Source organism: Vicia villosa, linkage group LG4 (assembly GCF_029867415.1).
Source record: "Vicia villosa cultivar HV-30 ecotype Madison, WI linkage group LG4, Vvil1.0, whole genome shotgun sequence".
Classification (NCBI taxonomy): domain Eukaryota; kingdom Viridiplantae; phylum Streptophyta; class Magnoliopsida; order Fabales; family Fabaceae; genus Vicia; species Vicia villosa.
In genome coordinates, this window is record NC_081183.1 from 197,187,370 (window position 1) to 197,210,628 (window position 23,259).

General features: G+C 34.5%; 3 protein-coding genes and 1 long non-coding RNA gene across 5 annotated transcripts; 1 reads left to right on the forward strand and 3 right to left on the reverse strand.

Annotated features, from left to right (window-relative positions):
* Nucleotides 1–1,240: 1,240 nt before the first annotated feature.
* On the reverse strand, nt 1,241–1,753 carry LOC131598658 (uncharacterized). The gene has a single exon (XM_058871239.1). The coding sequence runs from the start codon at nt 1,751–1,753 to the stop codon at nt 1,241–1,243; it is 513 nt and encodes a 170-aa protein (XP_058727222.1).
* A 113-nt stretch (nt 1,754–1,866) lies between these two features.
* Nucleotides 1,867–2,768, reverse strand: LOC131598659 (uncharacterized). The gene is made up of 2 exons (XM_058871240.1): nt 2,298–2,768; nt 1,867–2,214 (listed from the first exon to the last, which is right to left on the reverse strand). Exons 1-2 carry the CDS (start codon nt 2,766–2,768, stop codon nt 1,867–1,869), a joined length of 819 nt encoding a protein of 272 aa, XP_058727223.1.
* Nucleotides 2,769–4,592: 1,824 nt separating this feature from the next.
* On the reverse strand, nt 4,593–19,613 carry LOC131596715 (uncharacterized). Of its 2 annotated transcripts, none has more exons than XM_058869459.1 (29): nt 19,154–19,613; nt 18,999–19,071; nt 18,756–18,831; nt 17,984–18,048; nt 17,856–17,903; nt 17,671–17,771; nt 17,282–17,423; nt 17,013–17,074; nt 16,862–16,935; nt 16,700–16,770; nt 15,664–15,751; nt 15,518–15,590; nt 15,317–15,412; nt 14,602–14,710; nt 13,878–13,971; nt 13,704–13,787; nt 13,458–13,614; nt 12,958–13,154; nt 11,561–11,605; nt 11,288–11,316; nt 11,078–11,199; nt 10,947–10,994; nt 10,312–10,436; nt 9,921–10,213; nt 6,885–7,776; nt 6,642–6,713; nt 6,164–6,283; nt 5,994–6,074; nt 4,593–5,698 (listed from the first exon to the last, which is right to left on the reverse strand). In XM_058869459.1, exons 1-28 carry the CDS (start codon nt 19,563–19,565, stop codon nt 6,051–6,053), a joined length of 3,792 nt encoding a protein of 1,263 aa, XP_058725442.1. In that variant the 5' UTR covers nt 19,566–19,613; the 3' UTR covers nt 4,593–5,698; nt 5,994–6,050. The 2 variants fall into 2 exon arrangements, with proteins under 2 accessions (XP_058725442.1, XP_058725441.1); XM_058869458.1 differs by having other exon boundaries at nt 4,593–5,704.
* On the forward strand, nt 7,099–8,458 carry LOC131596717 (uncharacterized). Its single transcript, XR_009282361.1, has 3 exons — nt 7,099–7,285; nt 7,400–7,450; nt 7,553–8,458. It is a non-coding gene; the product is annotated as an uncharacterized LOC131596717 (long non-coding RNA).
* Nucleotides 19,614–23,259: the final 3,646 nt, after the last annotated feature.

Sequence of the window (23,259 nt, forward strand, 5' to 3'; positions counted from 1 at the left end):
TATATATATATATATATATATATATATATATATATATATATATATATATATATATATATATATATATATATATATATGGGAACGACTCAAGTGAGAATAGTTAGACAATGTGAAAAATGAGAACAATTAATCTTAATCATTAAATTTCGATTCATTGAAATTAATGAACAAGATTGATTTCTCTTTTCATAATCCTCTCTATTAGTAATGAACATAATCTTCAAGAAAATTAATTCACATATATATTTTAAGAAACAAAATATTTAATTTATTGCTTTTTAGAAATAATGAAAATTGATAGAAAATAATTATTTAAAGATGATTCATTTTATTTAATAATTAACCTTTATATTAATCATATTAACTATTTAATTTTTAAAATAATTAACATTAAATATTCTCATTGTTTTTAAATTTACATATTCCCATTAACGTTAAGTATTCTTATTGTTTTTTAAAATTAAACAGTTTATATAATTAAATATTAACGTTAATGATTAATATATAATTATATTAATTGTTTTTATATAAAAATAAATATATAATATTTTAATTATCATATAATTATATTAGTAATTTTTAGATAAAAATCATAATTTTATTCTAAGAAATTAAAAACATAATTGTTGATTTTTAAAATAATTGATGTGTGGTATCCTGGTTCAGTATCAGGACGCTTCATTGATGTTCGGTGACATCCATCCGGCCTAATACGAGACATTTTTGTGTTTGTGTTTAGGGTTTGTGTTTGTGTTTGTGTTGTGTGTAATGCAAACCTAGAAACCCCAAATTTATAGAAGCCTTTGGAGACTATGGACCACACAATCTTTGTCACAGAATGTTCCGTAGATATATCCACAAAAGGGTTTTAAAATTCCCCTTTTCGTAGATGCATCTACGGTAAACATCCATAATTTTTCAGATTAACACCTTCCGTAGATGCATCTACGGAAGTTTCGCTGTTTGTTTCTGTAGCAGAAGCAGTGCAGTAGCTAGCAGTAGATTGCAAATGGAAAAATGTATAAACACATAAAGACATAAAGTAAGACTTAACAAAAAATGATTATATTTCAATGTTATAGAGTGTATATATTACACTTTCAAACTACATAAATACATTAAAAGAGCTATCGTCGGCTAAATCTATTGGAGGTTCTAATCTTGACTTTTCGGCAGTTGATTCCTTCTCGGTGTTGTTCAACTTTTCAAAATCGTGCATCCTATCCACAAAACGGTCTGGTCACGTATCGGCAACGTCGGTGTGATAAAGTGCCCATTCTGGTGAAGTATGTGGTATGGTGCATCCCAGTTTCGAGTAAACTTGTACAAAATGACGCGATTTGGCGAACCATCCAACACATATAATACGATCAATTGGATTTGTATGAGGTGTCGTGCGGAGCGGGAAAAAGGTTTCCGAAAAACCGTAATGCGTCAAGTCAATACACACGATTTCATATGCGGATGCAATTAGATGTCCCATGTCCGAGAATCTCATCCAATGCGAAACCAGTGCGTAAGCGCCACTCCAAGGAACAAGAACCTCGTTTACCGATTCAAATTTCATTTCGTCTTCAAATACCCGCGTGTACGAGTCTTTATGGTTCACCAATTCTTTGATAAGATCATGACGGACAAGCTCATGGGCATTCTCTCCCTTATCAAGCAAAGCTGATACGGCCCGGAATCCACAATTACCGTCCCCCACCACATTGACGATCCGGTTGATGTATTTATGAATAAAAACCGGCATCTCGTCAATGAATGGAATTTTTGGAGCAATTTGTACCTCTTGGATTGATGGGGCAATAGGTGTTGGAATTGGCGTCGAAACTTGTGGTGGAATAGGAGTTGGAGGCAGTTTGCTTATGCGAGCTCCCTTGTTTGAACTCTTTTGAGATTTTTGCGATTTCTCGGAGTAGGTGAGTCCGGAAAGCATTTGTCGACGTGCTCAAAATATGAAGGAAACCGCGTTGTCAAGTTGTCATTTGGCGTAGACTTCACTTTCTTAGGAGCACCTTTTGTCTTAACGGGTTGAGACGGCGGTTTCATGTCGGTTGTTTCGGGAAATCCATTCCTCCGCAATTGTTCTCTGATGATTAATTTCATGTTGTCATCGGCCTTCGAAAATCTCTCTTGTATCGCCTCCAATTCAGAAATAATAGAAATATTCAAATCTTCTTCAATACAACCATCATCATCAAAACTAAGTCTCTTTCAATAAGGAATGACTTCATCCATTCTTATTGGTTCACCTAATCTCACCTTTTTGGAAAGAACACGAGCACACGGGAGACCATTCGTGCTAGTGATAGTGCAACCACACCTTGCGGTATCGCCACCAAAAGTTTCACTTTGTTTCGTCTCGTGAAAGATATATAATTTAATCTGGACCGAGACATATTGCCGATCAATTGAGAGTAAAGGATGTTGTCCTTAAACCGATGTTCCAAAACTGTAATTCTCCGACCGAACGAGGTTTGTATTTCGTTGTGTTGGTTCAAAATCATGTGGTGTATCGTGTCCCATGCTTTACACAAATCACCCTTGCTATCGCACAACCAATTTTTTAATGTAGCATGTGTCGACTCAACTCTATTGGTGGTTGTATTTCCAATGTGTCGAACTTTATCCGTCCACGCACAAACAAACTTTTCCTTCACCTTGTCAAGAATGGTGCTTTCAACGTATTTCAATAAATCGGGATATTTTTCACATATTTTCCAAAATTGCAATACGGTATCGGCGAATTTGCAATACGAGCCCATGCATCATTTATTTGGTCAACAATCACTCCGGGCTTCACCGCTTTCCCACCTTCGGTCGCTACTTGTTTCGTCTCCACGGCGACTTTAACCTTACTTCTCACATTACATGATATGTGATATCGACAAAGTAATGCATCGGAAGAAGGAAATACGTTGCGACCGCATTCATCAAAGCGGGGTCGCGGTCCGTAACAATCACTTTAGGCATCTCGACTTTTTTTTTCAAAAGTGAGCGACACACCTCCAATGCCTGCCTAAAATTATCTTCTTTTTCACACTCCAAAAAAGCAAAACCAACGACAAAAGTCATCTCGGTAGATGTTACACCGACCATCTCAAATAATTGAAGTCGATACTTGTTGGTCTTGTAGGTAGAATCAAGAAGGAGCACCGTCGAGAAAGTGTTGAACAACTTTATCGAATCTGGATGAGTCCAAAAAATATCTCGGACCGTAACCTCATCATCGCAATTTCTGTACCGCGATACATATTTGTTATCATCCAACATTTTCAACAATTGTTGCATCTCGTTCCTATCACCCCTAATCGCCTCATTATTGCGGTACCGTTGATTATACACTTGCCTTATGTTTGATATGTCTTTAATATATGCCTTCTCAACCGGGTTGAGCCGACATGCCATAGGGTGGCCTTGTAATTTTTCGCACAATTCATGGTTATGCAAACCACAAATAACAGAGTTTATCCACTTCTTGCTAGCCAACATATAACAAAGAATTTTAAATGGACACTCGCATTTTCTAGTATCCGTGTCGTCTTTTTTTAACTTATTTAGAGGAGGATTGTATTTCCCGCTTCTCTCGCACAACATTGTAACAAACGGGTTTCTTCTTCGGTACCATTATCTGATCTTCCGATTACCACGCCAAATCCAAGGTCAACTATTTTTCGATGAATCCATGTTAGCATGCTTTCACGATCATCAAAGTCGTGCTTGCTAATAAAATCACCTCCGACATCTACCACGTTTGTGATCACCTCATCGATACCCGCACTAACATCGACTAAAGAAGCTAATTTACTTGAAATATTATCTAGGTGCACCATACCTATTTTGCCAAAAATCACATTGAATTACAAAATGTTGGAAAAAAAATAGCAAGGACTTTTCCGTAGATCCATCTACGGAAGTGTTCTTCCTCAACACATTTCGTAGATCCATCTACGGAAGCTACGTTGCATTTCTGCACTGAAAATGATTGATAATGTGAACAATGTAGTGGTTGAAAGTGATTATTTACCTGAAATCCACACTCTTCAAGCTCCCTTTGATTTGTTGCACCAAAAAGTTTGAATTTTTTAGTGATATAAAGTATTGATGAAGTAGGGTTTTTAGGGTGTGGAGTACGTGGTGTTTGAAGAAATGAAACAATGGAGGAAGTGATCATGCTGGTTCAAACTATATCAGACACTTCCATAGATGCATCTACGGAAGAATGTGGCGCTAAGGGCATTCCGTAGATGCATTTACGGAATAGTCCCTGAACTGATTTTATGTGTATTTTCTCCACATATACACTAGTTTATTACGCTTCCGTAGATGCATCTACGGAAGGAATCAAAAATTTTCAAAATATGGGGTGCTTCTGGAGATCCATCTACAGAAACTGGAGGCAAAAATGAAAAATCTTGTGGTGTGTAAGATAAATCTCCAATAAGCACCTAAGGACAATGTTAAGTTTTCGGTGGTGAATCAAACCGGTGAAAAAAATCCCCAATTTTTTATTTTTATTTTTTGCTAAATATATGCATGTACTTACAGCAAAATCAAGTGGTGCGAGGTATGTGGACTGTCCAATTTTCAAAGAGGGAATAGCAGCCACACGAAACTCGTTAATCATGCTACAAATTATCTTTGCGTATATTTACTTTGTGTGTAAGATTGTCCAGTTCCTTTTTTTTTTCATAGTTGGATTGTATGTTTTTAGAATAGTTTGCTTTCATGTTTTATCGATTTTGAACGACATCCTCGAACGAATTGTTATGATTGTTGAGATTCATTTTCCATGCATGATCTGATTATTTAGATTTTCAGCCAAATAGTTTGTATGCAGAATATCTTTTTGTCAAAAGATTTACTCTAAGGTTAATTTTGTGGTTATCCATGAATACATTCATGACTTGCAATTAGTTATGTTATTAATATTGAACGGTTAAATATTGATTAATCATTGTAAGCCAGTGAAATTTGCGACATCCATTGTTAGTGAAAGCTACTTCCCATGTTTTTCTGCTCCCATCAATGAGTATATAAGTTCTCTTTTTTGAAGTTATATTCATATTTTACTGTGTTTTTGTTTGAACAACCATTGTACTACAACCATCTAACAAAATACAGGTGAGTGAAATGTGTTACGGCAAATGAATATTCCACCTAAGTTATAAAATTTTCTTGAACATGTCTTGGAAAGTTAACAGAGTTGCCTATAAACTTGATAAAACATCTATATTACACACTAAGCTCACAACTTTTATGAAATATTCTAACAATAAAACAAAATCATTTTCTTCTATTCCACTCTGCCTTAGCCTATATTATTGATGCGGTAGTTACTTACAGAACTACAATCATGCCTCCAAAACTTAAATCTTATCAAATAGATATCGAGCTTAAATGGTTTATAGACAAACAAATACAATCCACTGCCTACTTATGTTAATAATGATATACTTCTACTCATTGGTATTTCAGGAGTAGGGAGGTCGGCACTATTTACAAAATGTGACTCCGTTGCACTTCAGGTCATTCTGACATCTTTGGGGTAACTTTGAGATCCTCTTCTTCAACTTACCAACACACAGGTGGACACCTGGTTATCAATGTTGTTGCATGCAGTGAGCCTTAGTGGCAGATTTTGAAGGCAGGAAAGATCGTTGGAAACAAATTCCAAATTTCGGTATCATAAGCTCTGCATCTTGTATATAGGATAAAGCTAACTTAGGGCCACTTAAATGCAATAGAGTCGAGAATTACAGAAAATGCAATTCTAATGGAAAACATAGGACAAGTTTGGTCTGGAAAAACACTTTATTTCAACTGACAAATTTGTTAATGGTTACAAAAATTAGCTTATTTTTTCCTTAATTTCTGCTATTAAATATTTTTAAAGGAAATGCTAAATTAGCTTATAATTCCTTAATGAAAATATAAAACACAATTCTGTAAAAAAACTAATGAAAATAAAATAAAACAATGATCCCTACCTCCATGATTGCCAAAACTGCACCATAATTCCAATCTTACTAGCTTCAACTTTCTGCTCAAGGCAAGCCTCTTAGTCGTGGCTGCACCATTTAAAAATAAGACAAGTATGAGATAAAAGATTACCCAACCATCAACAAAAAAATTCTTAAAGCATTTTTTAACTTTTGACCTTTGATTTTCTAGAATTCCAGACTTCTGATTTCCCTGGTTGGGGAACATAAGAATATTTCTCAAAGGAGTTTAAGGCAGCAACTCCATCCATGCCAGAGTTTATAACTGGCGAAAAACCCTATAGCAATTCAAAAGAGATTATTAGGCTATTATATATCACAACAATTTCAAAAGTAAAGATGAAAAACTTCACATATGTATTGAATATAACAATAGTCACTTTCTTAAATTCAATAAAATAATTCAAGGTCTACACTAATTAGGAAATAAAACAAGAAAAAGACTGTTTTGTTAAGTTTGGTCTTTCCATATCTTTAATTCAAATAATACCGCACCCAAGTTTCAAAAAAAAAATCCCAGCAATAAAATCATTACTTCTGGCATTACACTAGAAAACAGATTGGTTATTGTCACTCAACAGCAGTTAAATATTATCTCAATGCAAAAGAGTAACTAACGATATGATTTAATCTTACCACTTCCTTTGAAGCATTTTTCCCTGTTTCCTCCTGGTTTTTCACTTCCAAGGAATCAAAGAAAAACAATATCTGGGGAGAACATGTTAGTAAATACTATAATTAGAAGAACAGCAAAAAGAAAAATTGGCCTAGCTGGAACTAGACCAGTCAAAATAGCAAATATGATACAAAAAGAACAATCATATTTTAGATTCAAGTACTAGTGAAACAAAGTTGTCTTGTGTTGGCAGTAAAATTCACCTTGTCAAGTAACTGAACATTTGATGAATTGGTTGCCTTGATCTGAACTCCAAGCAAATTGTTGGTATTACTGCAGAATGGGCAAAAAATTGGGCTGAAAACACACCCATCTTCAGGACACCATATACCCTGCTCCTGTGTATTTGTAGGTTTTCTATTGCAAATACGTTGATCAACAAATGAAGAATCGGTAACAATAACTGGTACACTTTTTTCTGTATTAGCAGGGTAAGTTTTCAGTCTCTCTTTTAAAAGGAAACTCAAATGAACTTTTGATGATGAAATCAAAGAGCATGAAAGATATTGATGGTTCTCGTGTCGTCCCAATGGGTTTTTGCAGAATGAACAAAATAGCTGTAACCTTTTGTCTGGTAGAGGAACGGCTAATGAACATGAACCAGGTAAATTGCTTGTTGGTAACTGAGGAGATTGAAAGTTTAAAGTTCTCCCAAAACTACTTTCAGTTCCATTAGTTACATCTCTAACTTCCACTGAACTTTTTGTGTACCATGTAGGAGTGCTGACACAAGATGTGTTGTTTTCTTCTTCAATGAGGTTTATAAATGGTATGGCCATGGGCTTTCTCCTTTTTGGATTGTGAGAATTAACACTCATATTCAAAGATGATTCTGTTTCTCGATTATCATTTGCAGTTACCCTCTTTTCAGGAGTAACTGTTATTGATATTTTACTTCCAGTAGTTGAAGACACGGGAAAACATGACAAGCGATCCATTGCAGATCGAGCAGAAGCCTCAATTATGGTGGAATCAGAAGTTTTATCCTTAGAATAATCGGAGCTGACAGCATCATTACAAATATCTAAATATGGGCTTTCCTTGACAATGGAGGTTTCATCATGTGCAAATGTCACGGATGATGCCCCAGGGAACCTGTAAAAGATCTAAGCATTTTAGTAGATGATTTTTTCTTGTCCAGGTGCATCTGAGAATTAAGATACTAAGGTCGGTCATTCATCCCAAATTGAAACCCGCAAATATCCCCCAGCCAAAACATGATAAAAAGGCATATAGGCATTAGGCCAAATCCTAATTAAATATCTACCTGTAAGATTACACTTCGACAAAATAGTTAATTCAGGCCTAAGATCAATCAGTGCAGTAGTTTCTTTAATTTCTGTGTAATTAATCAGACTACACAACTGTTTATTATGTAATTACTATAAATACAAATTATGTGATTGTTAATTCCAATCGTTAAGACACTAATTTGGGATTGTACAGCTAATGCATACCAATCTTCCCTCATTCCATAATCACCACATCGAGAAGGAATAGCCTAGATGGGTATTGGGACAAACGGTTATATAACGTATTATTGTTCTAAGGTAATTATCAACCATTGTTTCCTTTACCACTCCCCCTAAATTGTAATTAAAATAATTACACCACAAGAGCTTGGACTCCCACTTTGCTGCTCCCATGGAGCACTCTGTTCTACAAGGTGTTTCGACTTTCTTTGGTTTGCACAAATTAGGAAATAATTCCCCATTAAGTATGACCTCCACTTTTGCAATGCAAAACTGCCTGGCCTCCTCTCCCCACAATGAGTCAATGGTGGTAACACCTCTTAGGTGGAAGCTCTGTATGTTTACTTAACAAATCCTTGTATTCCTAGAGCAACACCTCTTAGAGGAAACAATGTTAACATCCCCAATTTCACATAATAAGCAGTAACGTTCTTACTTGTTTGATTTAGAGAGAATATGAATGAATTATTCTGAATATTGATTAAGTGTTTGTTGTCTTACAAGACAAGGCATTGGATCTTAATATATAGAGACACAGCTAACAAATTAACTGCAAACAGAATGGCATGAGAGCCAACCATCAAGAGACACTTGTCACTGCTATAAATAACTGAAAACAATACTAAACTAACTCAGGCAAAGGAATCAAATACATAACCCAATCTTCAGATAGAAAATTATGGGATGTCCCTGAGCCAACCAGTTCAACCATCCTTGCTACATTGCCTGTGTACAATTATAGAATGTTTCCCTTTTCCGCCTTCAGCCTCTTCTCCCCCTTGATCTCTCACTACCAGTTCTTTCCTCTCCTTTCCAAGAACCATAATATGGACAAGTTCATGTCTGCAAACATGACCAAGGAAAATAAAACTCATCACAACTGAAACAAAGCCTTTTGTAGTGTTTTTCCCCTGTTTGATTCTGTCCGCTGCACCTCCACTGTCAAAGCTGCCCTGACCTTCTATGGTCCTCCATAAATCCAGTTGGGCAGCTCGGTTCACTTCCCCTCCTCCCATCATGACTGAGTGCATTCATACCACTTGGGTAGCATGACCAACCCATTTTCTGCTGAGTGAGTTTATAATTATTGAAATTTTTGAGGCAAAACTAGATATTTAATTCACTATAGAGAGTCATAGGATTCTGGATTTAGGCCTTAGCCCAATAGAAAGGCTTAATAGAGAATTGGTTATAACTGCTTCGGTCAGAAGGGGGGAGGCTAGTTATATAAGGACACTGATAGCAAGGGAGAATTCATTATGTGTATTTTCCGTTAGAAACCTTTTGAGTTAGGCAGAGTGAGAATCATTTCTCCTCTGAGGAGCACTTGGCTCTGGGATTATAGGGATCTCTGTAATAGTTTTAATTTCAATCAATAATACATTTTCTGTTTATCTAAATTTTGATATTATATCAGTGAGCACTCCTTTTATTGGAGAAATACATGAAGTCAATTCCTTAAATTGAATCGTATAATCAACAAAAAAAATTAAAAAATTAAGATATCTTCTACAATATAAGATATTACCTACAGTAATTAACAAGACAAGTTCTCCTATTCGAACCATCATCTCCTTTCTTTAGAAGATAGTATGGTTTTTAAATATGAAGCCTAAAGAACACCAACTTGGTGGCATAACCAAATAAGGATTCTAGTCAACACCAACTCCTCAAATTAGATATGTTCAACATTAGAACTAGTTTCCATAAAACACGCCATCCAATTAAACATAAAATGTTGAAAAGCATGGGGGAAAACAAAAATACCTTTCTGTCAGATTACAGCATTGTAGGTTAATATGGTCTTTGAAATTGTATGTGTTACAATTCCTTTGAGCTGATGGCGGACTTTCAGCAAGATTGTGAGAGCTCGGTATGGAAATAGAGATGTTATCCTCAATAACTGATGTTTCTTCTTCACCTTCATTTTTAGACTTGTTCAATTTCTGATTTTTCTTACTCATAAACCTCATAATTCCATCCTTGTTTTGAACACCATCATCATCATCATTTAAATCCAAATTCTCTGTGGCATGCGCTGTACTTGTGCCATACCGCTCCTACAGCAAGTAAAACACATCAATAATTCTTTTCCACCAAGCCCAGAAGAGTAACAGGGAGGACAATATCAAGGAAGATCTAAGACAGCATGTCGTACCTTGGCATTCTCAAAGAATGATTTTAGTCCCTCCAGTGACGAATCAAAATTGTTATACACTCTCAAGGGTCTTCTTAACCACTTTGAAATATATGCTTTATTCCTTTCTTGACAAAAGCGTTCATCTAATTCCACAATAACCAATTATGAAAAAAATGGTCCGAGAGTAATATCAAATAAACCATAATTCAAGAATATACCACACTATAACTCAAGAACGGGAAAAGATAAGGAAACGAAATAATGGGAAAAGACAAGGAATAATATCAAATAAACCATAATTCAAAAACGGGAAAAGACAAGGAAACAGAATAACTTGATTCTAAACCATAAAGATGGTTTGTGAGAAAGAATGCCTACTTTCTGGCTGTTGACCAATGGTATGGTGTCTAAAAAGAATCAGTTTTGAACTAGCTAACAGAAAGAAAAAGGTTTCAAGGTTCTGTCTGGTGCTGCTGTAGACCATTATACTGCAACCACCAAGGTAGTATTCTATACTCTAGAAAACTTAGCTAATTCCACCTTCTTTCCTTTCCAAATTTAAAAACCAGTTCCTAAATTCTGGATCTAAAAAGGACAGAAACAAGATATAACGTGCAAGAGAACTTAAATAAGGGTAAGTTCAGCATGATTACCCAATAGGATGATTGCTCCATAATCAAGTTTATGCCGTATACACCGCCCTACAAAATGTAAAAGGTAACCAATATAGCTAAAAAAAAATCTACTTTAGCTAGAATATGATTAAATTAGAAGCAAGTTTTACCTGCTGCTTGATTTAAAGCTCGGAATGCTTGGTGGCAGTACCATTCATTTCCACCTAAGAGATGCTTAGATGATTTGAATGTATCATTATACTTCTTTTTTAATGCAATTTGAATATCATTTCTGTTATAATAAATCAGGCAGTCAGAAATGTGTTCCCACTTAAGGACCTTATCAGGAACACTTATCAGAGAAAAGAAAGAACTCTTACATGTTTGGAAAGGGGATACCAACAATAATCTGAGATTGTCAAGAAAGTACCATTTAAGTTAAAGTTCAAAATTATATTGATTATTAAAGCCATTGTAGGCTAGCTACAACTTTACCACTTAACTAATTGTTATAGTTAACCTTTACTTTAATTTTGATAATCTGAAAATATACCTTATCTTAATCTACTCAAGATACAACATTGCCAAATAAGACCTGGATACCTCCCCCTCCATAAAGTGAACAATAAATATATAATTAGAAAGAAGGATACGACTACTCTGGCATTATCATCGGAGAAATCAATTCCTTCAGAAATCTGCAAGCATTATATATAATGCAATCATATAATGAGATCATTTGCACATTAATGATAAAGGTATATTTTGAATAAGAGAAAACATGGTATAAATGGTGGAACTGTCTGTCAACCACTTAGTGAAATCAGTTGGGTAAGGGCTCAAGCCAATATATAAAATATAGGGTCAGAATGTAAAAGATATGAAATCTGTATAAAAGAGACAGGATACTATAAGTCATCATATTTTGCAATAGTGTTTGTTGAGTCGTTAGGATAGAAGAATGACTCAATTGTCTCTTATCACATCTTGTTCATCAAGATAAATTTATCTCTTGATAGGAGAGGGATGGATTAGAAACCAATAGGATCGGCTAAGAGCTTTGTTTTCATATTCATCCTTATAAAAATATTTTCAAATAAAAAAGTTAAATAAAATTAATATTAAAAACTATTAAATTCATAAAATATAAAAATAATAAGAAACATTTAAATTCAAAATAATAAATAAAAAAATTTTAAAAATTATATGTAATCATTAAACATGCTTGATTTATTATTATATATAATACAAAAAGATCAAAAACATAAAGAAATACAAAATATTTACAATAAAATTAAAAGTGGAAAATTAATACTAAAATTGTAAAGTAATAAACTTAAACAGACCACTATATGTCAACTTTTTATCATGCAAACAGGGTAAGCAGATAATTATTTATCTTGTAACATTTAAAATATTCACAAGAGTAAGTCTTTTTTAATAACTGCATTTTAATCGTAGTTTATTTTAATTAAATGAAGCACAAAAAAGGAGCTAGAATGCTGGATAGCCTTGCTGATTAAAACTTTTGCAGTTAATTACAATTCAGGTTATATGGTTTAAGATAAAGGAGAAAAGAGATAAATTAAAAGTTTTGAATTATGATTATACTTATGTTCATTATTTGATATTATGAGACTAGGCATTTAATTAAATTTATAGTAATACTAGACTTCATGGTTACATACTAATCTTAGACTTCTAATTTTAATCATATAGGAAAACAAAAACATGAGTAATTAAAAAGTATAAAACCCAACCCTAAGAGATGATATAAAAGGCAATGAGATAAGCAATTAACCCTAATGCTATGTTTGAAATTTATTTAAGATAGGCATATAATGAAATGGTTTTATGCTCCATATTTTGGATTGGAATGGACTAGATAAAAATGAAAATACCATTTTTCTCATGTATAAACTGTGTCAATAACTGTACTGCTATAGCAATTCAAATTTTTCTTAAGTGTAGCAAAAATCAATTTGCAAGTACGTAACTTTAAAGCAAGTCTAACAGCATAAAATAAGAGATGAGTAAAATTGAGATGCACCTTTCCTCGACAAACACCGAGTAAAGCTGCTCCTCCTTTGTTAGAATCATGTAGTGTATCAACTGCATGGACGTGATTTAGATCAGTTTTCTTAATCCTTCTTTTCCGTCCAGAAGCAGGTCTTTTGCCATGATGAATTGAATCATAATAACCGTTCAATGCAAGTTCAAAATCATCTTGGCTTCCCCCCTTTGGTTCTGCATACCAAGTACAAACATAATACAGGTTCTTAATGCAATCCAAGATAATGCAAAGATAACATGAACCTTTCAGATATCAATACCAAACCAAACCAAAACAAAATCTTTTCAATTTTAATACCAAACCAAAATGCTTATAAAAAAAATTACCAAACCAAAACAAAATCTTTTGAATTTTAATGTTTGCATTTTTACAAAGGGATCGCAAAAATAAAAGGCAAATAAATGAATAGACACTACAATCTGAAATCCATTTCATAGTTCACTGAGAGTATTAGGAAGATAATAAGGAACACTAACCAACAAAAAGGGGCTTTTCTGTATTGAGTCGAGACCATTGACCTGTTTGAGACCATCGGGTGCATAACTTTTCCATCAATTTATAACTTGGAAAGAACACAAGACATCCACCTGAAACAATCTTGAAGATTTCCTCTAAAGATCTTCCGACTGCATCCTATATCAATACTTATAATAAACAGATGCATTCACAGAGGATAGAACAGTATATAAAGAGTGAGAAAAATATTTATCAAGCATGCATACCTGGAATGCATATGCATCAGCAGTTTTGTAACTTGCATTCAAAGGACAATTACCAGGACCAGTGGAGATTATAGCAGGCCACACCTGTATTCAAGAGGTAAGTGTTTTAGCAAAACAGACACTTACACAACAGCAGATAGTCGATTTTAAGGATAAGAGATAAGTAGCCGAGACCTGTGAATCAATATCAATTACATGTGGAGCTTCAAGACTAGTTTCAAACTTAACTCCAAGTTCCGAAGAAAATGATGCCATTGGAGACAGTGTCCTAAAATACCCAAAGCATTAAGTCAATGATACTGAATATTGCTAGGAAACAGAGATGCTGATAACCAAACTCACTTCTATGCAACTTTTTACCATCTTGCCAAGTGTTGCAGTAGTTAAGAAAACAAACTGCAGTCATATAAAGCATTTGGGCATAGGTACCAATCAGGCTAATACAAATCAGGCTATTTCTGCTAATCATATAAAGCATTTGGGCATAGGTACCAACTTCATTATGCATGCTCAGAACCCAGAGTGTTATGAGGAAAGATAGGTTTAAATAACTTGTTAGTCCTAGAGGAAAAGTTATTTTTAGTCTTCGTTTTCTTCGTTTTGTTTTAGTCAGTGTAATATTTATCCACAACATAATCGCATCCCTCTTACATGTTTACCATATTAATTAGTCCTTGGAATAGAGACAGTATAGGGAAGGCTCCAACATGGACAAATATTACAGGGACTACAAACAAACAAGAACTAACAGAAGATTTCATATATTTCAGGAATTAAAACCAACTGTAAGTTAAGGACTAAACAAACAAGAACTAACAGAAGATTTCATATATTTCAGGAATTAAAACCAACTGTAAGTTAAGGAATAAAAGTAGAAAAAATACAAAGATATCATTACCCAGAAGTCAATATGACTGATAAAGAAAGATCGGCAACATCTCTAAATACAACTTCGGGATTCAAGCACCACAGACTGAAAGTGTATGTCCAGTTTCCAAAAGCTCTTCCTGACATAGAATCAATGAATGCTAATAACATTAATCAATTTAACCTGCTACTGGTTTCCCAACCATAAAAATAAAAGCCATCATTTGTCTTCACAAACTAATTACACCATTTTATACATCTAAGTTCAAGTCTACTTTTTCCTTTATTAGCAGATTAAGTTAGGATAACAGAATAAAGTTCTGAATAAGTACTTCATTTCATTAGTATCAGTATCAGCTTCAATATCAATACAAGAACTCAGACACTATCTTAACTTTTGTTAGCCTGTCAGGCTTAACTCAACCCTAGCTCAATTGGTGAAAACTTTCCCAACCTTATAAGTTACTTTAGCCAAATGACCCACATCTCTAGTTGATGAATGTAAACATGTTGGAAATTATTTGATTGCGCATATTTAATATTTAAAGAAACTTTTGAAATGGCTGTACATGAACGTTTCATATTTGATGATTTATACTATATCATATTTGAATTTGATATCCAAAATTTCCATTCGTATAATCAAAAGGTGTTCAAACCATTTCCCATTCAGCTACATGTGGATAACATCATTGTCATTTGGGGTTTTGTTTGACATTATTGATTGCTGGGCTGCAACTACTTACCATCTTGTTTTCTAACACTTCGTTGAAGAGCAAGCTGGTAGTCCAACATTTGAGATCCATTTTTTGAGAAGAAATAAGATAGTGACGAGAATAAGCCTGAAATGAGATTGATAAAGATTATTGATGATAACAAATACTGGTGGGAAAATAACGAAACTGAAAAATATAATTCACATGTTAACAAAAACCATAATACTGAACCTTCCAATGTTAACACTGACATGCCAGTTAAGCGTGGTGCATCCGTTTCCAAGTCTGTAGCAATTTTGATTGCCTTATCAAATGATCAAGCTGTCAATTAGCACGCAAACATAAGAATAATCCAAAATGCAAAATAAATGGGATACCTTAGTAGCACATTCTAGCAAGATAGGGAAGCACTGCTTCAAAATATTTGCTTCTTCAAGCTCTTGTAAAGCCTTATCCCCTGTCCAACTATGCATACAAACGGCTTATGTTAATAAATCCCAGTTATAGATTTCATATTACGAGGATAAATAAAATGTTTCAAATATTGATAAAGCAGAGTAATAGGGTTAAATGATGAGTGAAGATTTATTTTATTATAATGGATATGGTGGAATGTAATGACAGTAACCCAGAGCTAAGGTTCCTAAGAAAGAACAAATTCTCTCTCTGCCACCACTAAAAGTACAGTACTTACAGAAAAATGATGCATAAATGTGCCAGCACCCATGCTCACTAGACGTCTAAGCATATTCTAACTAACTTGCCAGCTGGCAGCTCATTCTTTCTTCTTACTCTCTTCTTTTTCACTCTCATAGACCCTTCATATCGTGGGCTTCTCATTACTCATGCCCACCAACAAATCCCCCTAATTTCTGATGTGTCATCTCAGTCAGCACGAGGAAGGTGAAGTCAGAACTTTGGTGTCTTACCCAATTTGGTAGCAGGGAAAAGAGGTCAATGAGGAAGTGTTGGAAGACCCAGTTCTTAAATATCATTGAGGCTATCAAAACCAGGCCAGGGTCCAAACCATGGCATGCTGTGAAGGGGAGAGTGATCTGTTCTATAGGGACATATTGGTGATTCCTAGCAAGTCACCTATCATTGATGAATTACTCATGGATTTTCACTCTGCTCTTATTGGGAGACATTATAGGAGGGTGGCAGGGACACTCTTCAGATGACAGACTCTGCCTTTATATTATAGCACTATAAAATGTATTTTAATAAGAGGACATAGTTATCTCTACCCCAAGATCACACTTTACATTGTGTGTTAATATCAAGTCATAGCACACCAACTTCAATAATACTTATGATCAATAGAGTCTCAGAATAAAAATTACCAAATGAATAAGTATTTTGACAAACTATAAATAGAGGCATACACAATGATAAATCCTTTAGCTTACTTACCATGACACGTGATGCTGAAAGTCACGTTTTTCTAGTTTGTTTTTCTTCTGTTCCATCCAACTAGTAATGCCCTGAACAGATGCAGGACTTGTCAAAACATGCACTCATTGAGGATGTACTTATATAGTCAAGCATTTCAAACCTAATATCTAATCTAATTACCTGTGTCATCTCATATAGGGGTTGGTAAACTGCAGTATTTGAATGACAGAGTAGCTGAAGCTCCATTTTTAGTTCTTTTGAAAGTATGACCAACCAGTTAACATCATTATTAAGATGATAAAAACAAAAGCTATAAAGATTCAGAACATACTGTCCAATATATCCTCTTCAATATCCACACTGCCAGCATCACGACTAATGTCCTCTATATTGCTGCAAAATGCAAACATGTAAGGTCAGCTATATGGAGAAAAATAGATATAAGCTACTGCCGAAATTTCAAAATTATTCATTCAGCTCTAGATTGGCTTGCAGACAACAAATAATTGTAAAAAGTGCTAAGATAGCCAACACAAATTAACCTGAATCCTAAAACTGTCTTGTTCACTTGCAAACAAACACAAAAGATGCACAACTTACTGAGCTTCGTCAAATATCACAATGGCTCCTTTAATATCCACATCCATAGCTCCACGAATGACTGGATTAATGATGTAGCTATATGGACAAAATACCAATTGTGCATCATCTGACATAGAACGAGCAGCATAATAAGAGCAACCTGAAAGAGGGTATAATACAATGCTTGTAATTAACAAAGGATAAGTAGAAATTTTTAATAAATAAAGGTTTAATATCCTTTTTGGTCCCGTATGTTAACCTCGGGGTTCATTTTGATCCCAAAAACGATATGATCTAACCTTTCTTAAGTTAAGGGACCAAAATGAACTCTAAGGAGACCAAAAAGGATATTAAGCCATAAATAAATAAAAGACAAAAACAACATGTCATCAGTAAAAAAATCTAACCTTTTACCGATTGTCCAACTTTAACAAGATCTTCTATGTCATGCACCTCGTTGCATCCTCCTTTCTGAACGGATGGGTGAGCTTTGACTTTATGTGCATTTCTGCTTAAGGGGAAGTTTCTGATCTAGTTGCTTCAAGAAGAGAGGTATAATGTAGAAATTATGTGTGGGTAAGAATACACTTACTTGAACTCTGGACATCCTATTGCCTCCTTATCTTTCAAAAGTAGTTTACTGATAATATTAATGAAATATATCATTTACACATGGTATTAATAAATTATTATAAAATAAAAAATTGAAGTAAAAGCTACCATTCTTCGTCAATATTCTCTTTGCCTTGTACATTTTTATTGGTGCAATAATGCTTCCGCGATGCCTGGCAAAATTAGAGTGGAGGAAATACTCAGCCAGATTCATATCATTTTAAGATTATGGTACTAAATGTAATACATCTCTCAGTACATGCAAATATGACATAAAATGGCACGGTAAACTTGTACAAAAAAAAACTTTCATGTAAACCCTTGCTAAATTAGAATCCTTACCATATTGATCAGTAGGTATCTCGTCAACAATGCTTAATAAATAACTTGTAATATGATTCACAAACAAATGAAAATGACATATTAATATTAAATAAGAATTTGAAAAATAACAATGATGAGCCTCCAATTATGTTTTCGTAGAAGTACGAAAAATGGTATGGAGGTGTCTGTTATACATGACTATAAGCAGAGAAGCAATTACTGTTAGTTTTCTTTCTTATTTTTGGTGTTTACATTCTTTTCTTTACTACGTTGTTTCAAGGAGTCAAGTTCCATCCAAGCACTTGTGTAACCCTCCCTTAATAGTTAGCTATCAAGGGGGAAGAACCAAATCACTTAAACACTCCATGCCCTGGAGCATATCATACTACTCTATGTTGGACTTAGGCACGGCATAATACCCAAGTCCGTATGAAACAGGATGTAAAAATTTAGATAATATCTTGTATAGGTTTCATTAACAAAAAAAAAAAACACAATTTTGAAATAGTATAGATCAAAATGCAATGAAGACAAAGCAATGGGCCCTTCAACTTACCAACACAGTCATGGGCACCCTGTATGATGTTTTCCGCAATTCCCGAACCACTTGAGAAATTTGTGAGTGTGTTCTCCTTGTACATGAGAAATACAAAGAATATTGCAGTTTAAGTAAGGTGTCCAGATAATAGGATACATTAACAATCAGCAATGCTAATTAGGTGAATTGCATGAAACAACAAGAGCAACTGCTAAAAGTTGCAAAAATATGAATGAAATAAAAAATGGTATATAAGCTTACGAGGCATAATAAATAGTGGGAGGTCGCTTTTTTTTATCCTGCTTGTTGTTGGCGGGATCTGGATTTTCTGATGCTGAAAGTGGGAGGGAATGTTAGGTTTGGTTGAGGGATAAGAGAGTATCGAAATAGTAAATGAGAAGGGATAGTAACCATACCGGAAGTAAGTGAAACCTCGTCGGGAACAAATCCACCGCCGTGACCGAGAGGATCGGTGGTTGCCTCGGGAGGGGGTTTGTCGTTGACAATAGGTTTATAATGGTGCTGCCAAGCGAGAGTGGAGCAAAGAAGCGAAAGGGATTTTCCAGTACCAGTTGGAGATTCGAGCAAGGCGTGACAGTGACCTTCAGTCTGAGCTCGATTAAGGGTCGAGATTACTCTACCCATGAATGCAAACTGCGATCCGTAGGGTTTATAAGGAAATTCGACGGGCAGACCTCCGATGTAGTAGACATTTTTAGGGTTAGGGTTCTTCTCGGGGGTGTACATTTTTACTTTTACATGCACTTTGGGTTCAGAGTCATTACGGAGGAGCGGTAATGGAGCTTTGTATTTCTTTTGATTTTCCATACTGTCGATGTTTAGGCGGGAAACCAATTTTCTTTTATATAGGCGCCAACTCTTGCTGCTTCACATCACACTAACACTAATACTTCCTTCCTTTGCTTCACTATTTTTTTTTTTAACATAATTTATTCCATATCAAAAAAAAAAAAAAGAATTTTTTAATCCATCCTTTGATTCTCTTATTTACCCGGCAAAATTCTAATTTTGTCCTCTGCTTTCGTAAATATACTTTCGAAAGTATTTTTTTTTAAAATTTTGTCTCTTTCTGTAGGTACATCTACGGAACGTGTTAAAACAAAATATTATGTAGATGTACCTGCGGAATAGTCTGCTATATTTTCAAACCACATACATTTCACTCAAAAACTCAATTTTTATAACAAAAATGGAAACTCAAATTGCAGTAAATTAAAGTAATGCAATTTAAGCGCAATAGTAAATAGTACACCAAAAAAACACATCGTATAAATCTTCAAGTAATAATGTCGAATACATATATCAAAACCTCGTACATAAATGAAATCAAAATGCATATATCAAATAAATCACAAGCATCACTATTGAGTGTGTCAGACATCATCCTCCGCCTCTCCACTGTCTCTGGCCCCGCCTCCGCCTCTCCGTCCACCGCGCTGTATGCTGGCTACTCTGCCTCTACTGTCGAGTGCCCCACCTATCCTGGCACGGTTTTTACGGTACAAAAATGCCTCATCTACCATCCTAATGATACCCTCCACTAGACGCAGGCCAGCAGACCCCTCGGAGAATAAACAATCAGCAATCTCACAAGGGGATTTTTTTAGACTCCCAAATGGCAATCAGTTTGGCCGGATTGAGTGTGTGAGGAGGAGAGGCATGGGTGACATTAAATGTTCCTCGTGATGATATTTCTTAGGAAGATAAATCAACTTCTTGTGTTTACATGTGGCACTCAGGCGCGGAGACTTTCCTGGTTTTGGAGCCAATCTATTGGGTGAATGTGCTCATGGAGTATTGTTCGAGGGATAATAGAGCAAATGTGGACACCTTTGAGGATTCGGCCACTCTCTGCTTCTACCTCCATATTCCTGTTATCTACGACTTAGAGGTTATGGTTCATTTTACCTCATTTGAAATAGATTTCGTAACCATTCATTCACCTCCAAATCTAATGACCTGCAAACTTTGCACCTAATCAATAAAGCTAACCTATTAGCTAAAACATTAGCTATATCCTTACAACCCCTAAAGAAAATTTTATTTCTTATCAATCAAATAGACATGAAAACGACAACCAAATAAAAGTACACAAATTTTTCTTTATTTGTGAGTTTTCTAAAATATGCTCTTAATACTCAAGTTAGCATGATTGTTATGCCATTAAAATATAATTAATTATCCTCAATTTCCGACTAATATTGTCATCAAGACAACTCGTTTCCCTCTTGTATTAGATTTTATTTGAGTATTAATACCATACTAATTCCCTTTTTGGATTTTACCATCTTAAATTTTGATTGACTTTTTCATATTCGATTAAGTCTTTCTTATTCTAAAGTCTTCTTAAACACAATAAAATTCTAATGAATTTTGCTGGGTGAATGAAATAGATTTGTCAAATTATCCATGATTACTTTTTCCATTAAGTGGATTATTGTGGTTGATAAATGACGAGGTAATATCATAAAGAGAAAGATGCCTCATAATTGGTGGTGTATTATTTCAACTATTTTAGAATGAGGATGATATTGCTAGCACATTAGTTATTTTGTGCATTATAAGTTTTCTTTGGTTTCTTGCTTTAATTGAATAAATATACATATTAACATAAGAATTATTATTATTAAATATTTAGTTGCAAGAATTTAGCTAGCTATATGATTAGTTCTCTGGTCAAGTTAGTAAATGCAATATTCTCTCAAGTAATTATTCTAAGTAAAAAGAAAATGACATAAATCTTTCACTATTGTCCGTTTGGAGTTCTGGCATCAAGTGATTACAACTCCCTCATAATCGCTGCCGTTCAGCCTAGTAAATCTAACGCCAACCAACTACTGAAAGCTAATACTTTAATACATCATTCATTTAGTTCAAAAATATTTAATTTAGAAAAATTAATTCATTAAATATCGTCAAATATAAATTAATAAAATTACCTCTTATTTTACATGAATTTTATATGTATATATATATATATATATATATATATATATATATATATATATATATATATATATATATATATATATAAAAAATGTTGACATCAAAGTAGTCCTATCATAATATTATTTTTTTAGATCTGATCAATAGTGATAGGGAGATTTAAACATATTTACCAATACTTTTGAATTTTTTGGGGTTGACAAAAAATAAACCATATCTAAATTGATGAATAGTCGTACATATTTCGGCCATTTAATGATTTTCTGATGCTCTATGTATTAGCAGTGTGCAAATCTCATGATTGAGAGTTTGAGAAAGAGATAAAAGGAATGAAAATATAGGAGAATGAAAATAGAATCTTCATTGAAGTGTAAGATACAAGGTAACTAACTATATATAGCTACTCAAGTGTAACTAACATTAACTAACTCTTAAATAACTTCTTCACTATTAGTTACATCAGTTATTACCCTCCCACAAGTTAAGCCTTGGTAAATATCTAACAAGTTCAGCTTGGAAACAAGAACATGGAATGGTTTTGGAAGCAATGCCTTGGTAAAGAAATCAGCAACTGATTATGAGAGGTAACAGGAATCAGTTTCATCACACCAGTTTGAACTTTCTCTCGAACAATATGACAGTCAATGTCAAGATGTTTGGTTCTCTCATGAAAAACAGGATTGGCTGCAATGTGTAAGGCACTTTGGCTGTCACAGAATAGGATAGGTGGCCTTGAACAAGAGATCTTCAAATCCTTTAGTAGGTAAACAAGCCATTGTAACTCACATGTTGTTGCAACAAGTGCTCGATATTCAGCATCTGAGGATGATCGAGCAACTGTGGTTTGTTTCTTTGTTCTCCAAGAAATGAGAGAAGAGCCAATGCAGAAGCAAGAACCTGAAACTGATCTTCAAGTATCCACACAACCAGCCCAATATGCATCAGAAAAACCTGTTAAATGCAAAGTGGAATTCCTGGGAAAGAAGAGACCACAACCTGGATAGGACTTCAAATATCTCAACACTCTACAAGCTGCATTGTAGTGAGTCATAGTTGGCTTTGAAAAGAATTGGCTAAGTTGTTGGGTAATGAAGGTGATGTCAGGTCTGGTAGTATTCAAGTAAATGAGTCTACCAATTAATCTTCTATAAGTTGGTGCATCTGAATATAGAGGACTGTTGTCATTGAATAACTTGATGCTTGGGTCAGATGAAGTATTGGTAGGTTTGGAAGCAAGGAATCCTGAGTCAGACAGTAAGTCAGTGTAATACTTCCTTTGACAAAGTGAAATTTCTGTTTATGAATGAGCCACTTCCAAACCTAAGAAGTATTTGAGTGTGCCAAGATCTTTAATCTTGAAGGCTCGATGGAGAATAGCTTTCATACTCTCAAATTTTTCCAAGGAGTTACTAGCCAGAATCACATCATCCACATAAACAAGAAGGATTGTTAGTGAATCATTTGTGAATTTGACAAACATAGAGTGATCTGCAAATGCTTGTGTGTAACCATGGTGCACAAGGAGTGAAGCAAGTTTCTCATGCCACTGTCTGCT